Source organism: Glycine max, chromosome 15 (assembly GCF_000004515.6).
Source record: "Glycine max cultivar Williams 82 chromosome 15, Glycine_max_v4.0, whole genome shotgun sequence".
In the NCBI taxonomy this organism is placed as follows: Eukaryota; Viridiplantae; Streptophyta; class Magnoliopsida; order Fabales; family Fabaceae; genus Glycine; species Glycine max.
Window position 1 is genome coordinate 23,697,344 of NC_038251.2, and position 9,911 is coordinate 23,707,254.

At 35.7% G+C, this 9,911-nt stretch overlaps 1 protein-coding gene across 2 annotated transcripts in view; it reads right to left on the reverse strand.

The window, feature by feature from the left end:
- LOC100788366 (CBL-interacting serine/threonine-protein kinase 23) overlaps positions 1 to 8,522 on the reverse strand; it is an 18,864-nt gene extending 10,342 nt beyond the window's left edge. Inside the window, exons 1-8 of one of the 2 annotated variants that reach the window (XM_006597880.4) lie at positions 7,785 to 8,522; positions 7,061 to 7,150; positions 6,794 to 6,913; positions 6,566 to 6,700; positions 6,155 to 6,271; positions 5,991 to 6,047; positions 5,813 to 5,887; positions 3,804 to 5,729 (exon numbers count right to left, since the gene is read on the reverse strand). In XM_006597880.4, the coding sequence (XP_006597943.1) occupies positions 5,694 to 5,729; positions 5,813 to 5,887; positions 5,991 to 6,047; positions 6,155 to 6,271; positions 6,566 to 6,700; positions 6,794 to 6,913; positions 7,061 to 7,150; positions 7,785 to 7,838 (684 nt within the window). In that variant the 5' untranslated portion in view covers positions 7,839 to 8,522 and the 3' untranslated portion in view covers positions 3,804 to 5,693. Of the gene's footprint in view, positions 1 to 3,803; positions 5,730 to 5,812; positions 5,888 to 5,990; positions 6,048 to 6,154; positions 6,272 to 6,565; positions 6,701 to 6,793; positions 6,914 to 7,060; positions 7,151 to 7,784 lie in introns of those variants that run through there. The other variant, XM_006597879.4, reaches the window with a different exon arrangement.
- Between the last annotated feature and the right edge of the window lie 1,389 nt (positions 8,523 to 9,911).

Here is a 9,911-nt window from a genome sequence, read left to right on the forward strand (position 1 = left end):
AGCTCCTCCACCGTTTCATATGATGCATATGTCCTGTTATTATGTTTGTTAGTTAATATGTAGTAAATTTTTGGATGTGATTATATGATAATTTGAATGTACTTGTGTATGATGCATGTCCTTAAGATGGACAAATATCAATGGAGGTATGACTATACGATGTCACAAGAAGTTCATATGGATTATGATTATGATAATGAAGAAGAATGTGGGGTGAATGAACCACATGTGGATTGTTCAAATGCTTTTAATACGTCTCAGGTAATGATAGATAATTTGAGTCATTTGGTTGAATTGATGTTTTGTATAAAAATTAATATGTTTGGATTGTGTTGTATGTATTTGGTACTCGAGATGATGTTTTGCAATGGGCTCGAACAGTTGCCCATGAAAATGGATTTGTTGCAGTGATTATGAGGTCTGACACAAATACCGACAATAGAGGAAGAAGTTCATTTGTCTTAATTAGGTGTGAAAGGAATAGTACGTACAAGTGTAGAAATAAAGAATTCGTTAGAAAAGACACTGGGAGTAGGAAATGTGGTTGTCCCTTCAGGCTTCGTTGGAAACCAGTGCATGGAGGGGAAGGTTGGATGGTGAAGTTGATCTGTGGGATTCACAATCATGAATTGGTCAAGTCCTTAGTTGGACATCCATACGCTGGGCGATTGACTAAGAAAGAAAAGAAAATTATTGCTGATATGACAAAGTTGATGGTGAAACCATAAAACATCTTGCTAACGTTGAAGGAACACAATGCCAACAGTTGCACCACGATAAAGCAAATTTACAATGCAAGAAGTGCATATTGTTCTTAAATAAGAGGAGCTGATACCGAAATGCAACATCTGATGAAGTTTCTCGAACGTGATCAATACATTCATTGGCATAGATTGAAGCATGAAGTTGTGGTGCGTAATCTGTTTTGGTGTCACCCAGATGCAATAAAGTTATGCAATGCATGTCATCTGGTGTTTTTTATAGACAATACCTACAAAACAAATAGGTATAGACTCCCACTATTTGACTTTGTTGGAGTGACACCAATGACGATGACATTCTCTGCTGGGTTTGCATATCTGGAGACTGAGCGTGTTAATAATATTGTATGGGCTTTGGAACGATTTCGAGGCCTATTTTTAAGAAACGATCGCCTCCCTGTTGTTATTGTCATTGTCAGAGACCTAACACCGATGAATGCAGTGAAAACTGTGTTCCCCGAGTCTACAAATTTGTTGTGTAGGTTTCATATCGATAAGAATGTGAAGGCGAAGTGCAAATCTTTAATCGGTGAAAAAAATGTGTGGGACTATGTAATGGATAACTGAGGTACTTTGATTGATTGTTCATCCGAACACCAGTTCCATGAGTCACTTCAGAAGCTTCAAGTTGCTTGTTCGCCTTGGCCGATGTTCACTGACTATGTTAACGACACATGGATTATCCCCCACAAGGAAAAATTTATTACAGCATGGACGAATAAGGTCATGCAACTAGGCAACACAACAATAAACAGGTATTAAGAACTGATTTTATTTGTTAGTAAGGATTAGTAATAAATGGTATTTAATTGTTGTATATTTTCATGTTTGTTGTGTATTTTAAATGTATGGTTGAATCAGCTCATTGGGCTCTCAAAAGAGTACTACAAAATAGCGTTGGAGACCTATGTAGTGTTTGGGATGCCATGAACAACATGATCACGCTGCAACACGTCAAAATTAAAGCATCCTTTGAAACCAATACGCATGTGGTTGGACATGTATATAAAAAAACCTTATACAAGAGGCTTCTTGGGATGATTTCAAGGAACGCTTTAAATCAGATTGCTTTTGAGGTTGACCGTCTACATTATCTCGGCAACAATCCTTCTTCTTGTGGTTGTGTGATGAGAAGCACACACGATCTTCCTTGTGCATGTGAGCTTTGTAGGTATACTGCTGGCAACATCCCATTGAATTCAGTCCATATGTTCTGGAGGAGACTTTGCTTTTCAGACCAAAAGTTATGTGAGACGAAAGTCAACATCAAGGAAGAGATAGAGACCATATCTAAAAGGTTTGATGAACTTGATGCGTCTGGCAAAGTAACTCTTAAGAGTAAACTCCGAGAAATTGCATACCCTGATCATAACTTTATGTGCTCTCCTCCGTCAAAGGTCAACACTAAAGGTGCACCGAAGAAACCGATGAAAAGAAGTCAAAGATCCACAAAGCATGATCCGTCTTACTGGGAGTATGTTGATGCTTTTCATTCTGTTCAAAGCAACAACTCTCCAGTCAAACGTAGTGCATCATGTTCTGAACCGCCTCAGCCAACAAGGATCATCCTGATGTTGGATCAATTTGCCCCATTCATTCAAGGTTTCAATCGTGACGTTGTGGATGTCAAAGCGGACGGTAACTGTGGATATCGGTCCATTGCCGCTTTATTAGGTATGGGGGAAGATTCGTGGTCATTAGTGCGTAATGAATTGATTAAAGAACTTGACAGGTGGTCGTATGAGTACATGAACCTCTTCGGTGGCACAGAGAGATTTGAACAATTAAAGTTGTCCCTACTTGTTGATGGGTTTTCGAAGGTATGTTTTTAGGTTAATTTTTTTAATAACAAACTTTAAATTACTTACATGTGTATGTTTGGTTGATTCAGGTTAGTGTGGACAAGTGGATGGATATAACGGAGATGGGATATGTGATTGCATCATGGTATAATATAATCCTTGTATCGTTGTCCCGACAACAAAGCATGACATTTTTTCCTATTAGAAGTCAACCACCACCTGATTCTTCTAGGCACCGCATGATATGTGTTGGTCACGTGTTTGGAAATCATTTTGTTCAGGTACATTGAATATAGTTAGTATAACAATTATGCAATGACTTCGCTGGTTCATTTGACACGGTCACCGCATGATATAATCTTTGTTCATGTACAACAGGTTTATTTGAAAGATCATTGTCCCTTACCACCTCCAGCGTTGTTGTGGTCAAACAATTGTTATTCTCAGGCAAAGCAGTGGACAATTCCATATATTAGTAGAATGCAACAATACACAAGCTTAATGTCATTCAAAAGACACTATGTCGACCTAAATGAAGACTAAACATGCATTGTTTATGTAATTGTATTAATTATGCGATATAATTTGTTGTAACCCATTACTAACTAATTAATATTATTAAGTACTCGTTTGGTTAAGCAAAAAAATTGTCGGTCCAACAAAAATCATTTACGCGTATAGCATACATCATTGTCATAATTGACAACACATAATGACATGCATGCGTATTAAAATTTGAGCGCGACAACACATTGACTGACTTGACTACACATTCTGAAGGAAACATAAACACGAAAATGTTCACGCGTGTCTATTTTTTTTTAAACAAAGTTAAGCAATCGCTCGGTCACAATCATCTATATATATAGCAGACACGACTAATAAATCACACATTATCTTGCTTTCAAATAGTCTCCCAATTGATACACAAAGTATGACATTTTTAGGAGAAACTAGCAGTCAGACGACTGTCAACTCAAGGTTGGCTTTCATTTTTCCAAATGGATCAATTATTCACAATGATACTGGTGTTTACTTCCAAACTTCAACTCCGGTGCCCATTCGAGTACCAAACAACTGTGATTTTGCAAGCCTAAAAACTAGAATACACAATACCCTTTAGCTATCCGAAAAACAATTTTTGGATGAAATTCACTACCGGAAGCCATTCACCGATACAGGTAACCAAATTCGCTTTCAGTGTATGAAATTGATAAATAATGACGATGTCAACACAATGTTAATTTGTAATGATCAATTTTCTTGTGTTGGTCTGATTGAGTTATTATGCATCGTTGAAAGAAGACCAGATGAAATAATAAACTTACTTCAACGCACTATGTCTCGTACTCATGATGCAATCCTGTATTACAACGGAAAATGGAACATGCCACCGCAGAACAAATTTGTTGGATGCGTGTTCACAAGAAAAAATCCTAAGAAATTTCAAATTCCTTCAACATGTACCATCGATGAACTGAAGAATTTAATAAAGCAAGTTGCACCTAAAGGGATTCCCCCTCTTGAAATTCACGAATCACAAACGGTAAGACGATTGTTTTTCCGCCAACCAGGTCGCTTTGAATATTCAGATACGCTTATAAAATATGAAATAAATGAGCTGAGGACCAACGAAGAACTGCTGAAGGTGTTAGTACAATCTAACTACTGAAAAAAATATGGACCAATAAAAATTTTAACTGTCTTTACTAAATATGTTGTGAAAATCGAATACAATGTCACTGGGACATCGCTAAACAACTGAATGCGATGTTTATTTTTTTTCTTTTTCGTTGATGTAACATTTATCTGTTTACGGCGTGTTTAATTTCCATAATAAAGTTGAATGTGTTGTTTCAATGGTCCAAAAAATTAATTGTTAGAAGGGTTGGATTCCTATTTTTTTGGATTTCGTGGCTTTGTTTATAGGTGTTATTTGACGGAACCGGAGAACGAGAATAATTTTTTTGGGTTGTTTGACGTCCAAACATGAGAAATAGCCGCCCTCCATTGTCTCACGGCACTGGCACACCCACGGAAAAAAATTCTAAACATGGGTACTTGAACATGAAAAAGGGTCCATTTCCTATTTTTTTGGATTTTCTGGCTTTGTTTTTAGGTGTTATTTGACGAAACCAGGGAACGGGAATAATTTTTTTGGGTTCTTTGACGTCCAAACATGAGAAATAGCCACCCTCCATTATCTCACGACACTGGCACACCCACGGAAAAAAATCCCAAACATGGGTACTTGAACATGAAAAAGGGTCCCTTCTTCCGGAAAGTTTCCGGAAGAACTACTTCTTCCGGAAAGTTTCCGGAAGAGGTGTTTCGAGAGCTTTCCGGAAGACCAGTACTTCCGGAAGACGTTTCATTACTTCCGGAAGAACCCTTCTTCTGGAAATCTTCCGGAAGGCACCACCGTAAGCTCCCCTTGCCCATTTTTTCCGGCGTCTTCTACCCTAAGGTTCCGCTAACCTAAGGTTCTTCTAACCTACCCTAAATGCTACAACTATAGTGCATAATAAAAGCAAATGGAAGGTTAGGGACACCTACCTCGAACGGAAATGGCGTCCAAGCGAAACAAGCAGCAGTCGGGCTCGCGGAGAGGAGAAAACGCAGGCTCGCGGAAGAGGGAAGAAAAGCAGAAGCAAGAAGAAGGCATGAATGATTTCGGGAGAGGAGAGGGAAAACTTTTTAAATGTTTTATTTAACTTTTTTAATGAAGGGCAAAATGGCCCATTCAATAAATTGTTGGGTGCACCAGCAATATTGTTGGGTGCACCTAGCATTTCCCAAAAATGTTTTGCAAGAACACCTGTGGGAAAGGAGACACTTTTTGACCATTTCAACTAAGTTGAATGGAGTTTTATATTGTATTGGTTTTATTGATATAATAAGAGTGCTAGCAACACACACTCTAATGGGTTAAAAATTTATTGAAAACTACAAAATTATAAAAGACTCCTTAAATAAGAAATAGGACTCAATTTTTTATGATTTTCAACAAATTTAACCAATAATATACCAATAGTATAGAATATTTAAAAGAGTATGTTCCCAACATTTCTCTCGCTATAATAGCTGACAACATTCACTAACTGGTGGAAGCAGGTGACAATATAGGAAACTAGGATGGTGTCCATGGCTGGCTACTCTGAAACCACTAGACAAGTAGTGATAATGCATAGGTATTAATTTCACTTTCATATACAAATACATACATATTAATTTGTGCATTAAACTTACCTTGTGAAATTCGAGAGTATCTCCTTCAGACTTACGCAGCTCAACCATGTATAGTGAAGGGGCAACCTCTAAGATCTGGAAAGCAACACTTCAAGCATTAGAAATAGTCCCGAATCCTGAATATAAATTAATGTGAAGGACACCCCTGATCATGAAAGCAAACTTTGAGAACATATACCTCAGTGGCTACAGATAGATGACCTTTGCGTCCAGTCTTTTCGCCTTCAATCTTTAACTGAAGTGCAAAATAAGATATTGCCAAGTTATTTTTGCTGGAAATTATCCCCAATATTACTGAGTTATTAACTAAATAGATAAGTTATATAGTATAAATTTTTTTACCTTACAGTTGTTCTTCTTAACATCAAAACCCAGGGGTCCTGCAGCTTTCTCAATTTTTGAAATTATTTCATCTGCTGAACATTTGGATGTGAACCGTGTTTCCCTTTTAACTAGTCCCTAGTTGTCAAAAAATACAACTAACCTTGAGCATTATATTCAAAAACTGCATTCTTGATTCATGCAACTTGTAATTGTAATCAACAAATAGCAAAACATGATGGTGTGAAAAGGGAAAATGAAAAAAGAAATGAAAGGAAAATAGTACTTGTGATCCGATCACAATGTAATTTGATAAGTTCTCATAAGACATTTTTTTTTTCATTTCCTCAACCCATTCCATGTTAAATTTCTAGGATGACAAGCTCTAATAGGAGAAAAGTATACAACTCATTTTCTTATAAAGAGACATACCATTTGCTTCTCAAAAAGACTACTAAGATTGAGGCCCTGAGATTTAGAGATAAGCTCAAAGGCGTTCATAGTCACAGGTGCCACAGGTGCCATGGGCCCCTCTTCGCGCCTCTCTATAACAAGATTTTGTGAATCCTGTGTACCACAGTGACATTGAGATAGAGGTTAGAATCCAAAGCTTTGATGAACAAAATTTAGCCAATATTAACAGATAAATCAAATACTTACCGTAGAATTACTGAAAATAGAATCTACATCATCAAGACTAATATTAGCCTGTTCAAATACGGGTGGCTTATATCCCTTCTTGAACCAGTCATTCTCAATGACCTCAGCAAATGTAATCCGCTGTTTCATATTATTAAAAGAAAAACAGATACAGGTTGTTAATAATAATATATTTGGTGAAATGGAGGGAAAAGTAAGAGTATTTGTTAAACACTAGATTAGTACTAGAGTATAATAAAATTAAACAAAGAAAACACAAGGTCATACAGTGGCAGGATTGGGATCAAGGATTTTGTTGATTAGCTTCTTTGCACTTGAAGAGAACCATGGAGGAGACATGAACTCGGCCTTGAAAATCTGTCAACCAAAATGGGGAAAAGAAAAGAAAAGAAAAAGAAACACACAAGGCAGCACCTATCATGAAACAGAAAATATGGACTGCACTGAAGGAAAAATGCACCAATTACTTCAATTTTTGTCATATCAGGCTTCAACTTAGAAATTTCCACAGAAACATGTAACTTAACTCCTCTCCGCAGGGAGTAGGGTATCATAGTGGCAGTAGTAGTTGGTGTTAACAAAATACAATGGACTGTGAGAAGAAAATATGTTAAAGGTCCTTTTGATTCACAAAAGTCTATATGATGAGTTTTGTAGACAGCTTCAGTTAGCTTATTATCATCTAATTCATAAAAGGTACCTTATTTAACAAAGAAAACAAAATAAAATTACAAGAATGATATATCTGAATGCTGTGTGTAATACCCACACACGTGCTCTCTATTTATAATCAAATAAGGGAGCAATTAGGGTACAAAAACTCAATTAAATCTTATTAGTAATGGAATATTTCCATTTAATCCACTGATTATAACTATAATAAATGTTTGAGAAGATCAAAATGTGATGCTCTCCAACAGCAACATCAGGAAGAATGTGAACCGAGTTCACTCAGGTGAACAGAAAGAAATAGATATGGAGTGAAAATCACCTTTTTATATAAAGCTGATAGATTGGTTTCTTCAAAGGGCAAATAGCCAGCCATTAAAACAAAGAGAATAACACCACATGACCATAGATCTGCCTTTGCCCCACAGTGTGTTAGAAAGAGTGTATTGCTAGCACTTCTCTAGATTGTAAATAACCTCTTTATACCTAAAACAACAGTTTTGATTGAGTTTGAATTTGGAATAGAAAACTTTTGAGGGTTTTCCTTTCATTCTTAGGGAACTAGTTCTGCACTGACCAAAGAATCATCTTGGTGAAGTTTAACCAGCACTTGAGTTCTTAATCCTCTATAATAAAGTCCACATCTCTCAAATCTGTTTTGGAAGATCTATGACCAAGTTTATCGAATTCATTTGTAGCTTTGGAGGTCGAATACCTCTTGGGTTCAGACCAAGACCACACACTCTTTCAATGCAAGTGACGTGACTTGAATCAAGTTTAGGAAGATGTTTTAGTGGGGAATGTTCCTTTCTTAGACGCCTTTCCTCTACTCTGGAACCTCTCTCTCTATCTGGCCCATTAATTTTTATTTATTCACAGCTATATTTGAACTTTGGTTTCACCTTAGTAAAAGTTTGAGTTATTAGACACTAGTGAGCTACTGTGCCTTTTCTCACTACCTAATTCTACTTTACTCTGTAAGCCAACCTCGATAGGAGAGTTTGGACTTTGGAAATTCTTCTTTCAGTTTCTAGCATACTTTTGAAACCATCAAATGTTCCTTATTTTCAATTTACAACAAGCACATTAAAAATCCAAAGCTCCTTCTAAGATTGAATCCACTGTATGGAAATTGTTCTTAATGACTTGTTGCAGAAAGCAAATTTCTAGGTCTCACACCAATCTTACTACCGACATGTGATATATGTACTGATGAGGTTATGTTTGGATTGAAGTTTAAAAAGTACCTTTGTGAATTCTAATGCACAAATGAAGATGGGAAAATTTGTTATTTTGAGAGTGAAAGTACTTTTGAGCTCTCAGCTTTAATCTAAATATTCTCTGTGTAGAATTAGTTCAGAAACAGTGAACTGTTTATATTGTGCTTTATAACGGATCGGTGGATGTTTGGAAGAACCTTATTTGTGGATTTACAAAGGTCTTATAATAAATAAGAACAGTAAATTTGGTGGCTATGTGCAGTTTATGCAATGCTTTGGTGCCTGTGATTGGAGCACAATGCTTCATTCGCATTTTTAGGGTGCCGTTTTAGTGGTTTTACTCCTAAACCTGTTTTTGACACCTTATTTTTTCTATTTTTTTCTTCTTATCACATATCATTTCTAATTATATCAATTACTTATCTCTCTTTTCTTTGTATCTATGACACACTCATGTGTCCATGGACTTTTTACCTTTCTATAGTGACCTACTCAAGAATCAAGCCTTGTTATTTCCCATACGTAACGAGTGATTAAACAGCATTGCTGCGGTTTTCGCTTTCTCATGTGCATTGTTGTTCACAAAAATTTCCCCGCAAACTGTTCTTTCCCCCACTTTCATAAAATTTCTTTGTTATTATTTATAAGTCTTGATTATCTAATTTATCAAAATTAAGAAAAATAGTTACTTTAATTCATAACAATAAATGAATTCTAAATTTATATACTTTTTCAAAAATATCACTGTCATAATGTTTCTTTTTCTTCTAAATGCACGTTAATATAACATTTCTCTTATTTAATTAGGGTTATTTTTAGTAAAAATAATTAATGCATAAAATAATATAGATTAAGTTTTATATAAAGAAATAAACAAATTTAAGAAGTTGGTCTTATAAATAGGAATGAAGATAGTATATTTTTTTTTGTTTGTAGGGATCGAATACAATAACTCACAAGTCACAACCCTTCCTAAAGCATGGGAGTTAAACCCGCTTCACAAATGAAAGCATCCTTTTTTATTTTCACATTAGAAAATTAACTCCTACTTTACAATAAAATCATTTCAATGTAAACCTGACTCATTTATATAGACACATGTCCCAAATTCATTTAATTATTCAAAATTAATTTCAAAAATCAATTCTACTCATTTTTAAAACAAATAAGCTCTATGTATTGGTGTATGTATACTGTTTGTTTGGTTCTCCCTATAGTATTTTCACAGT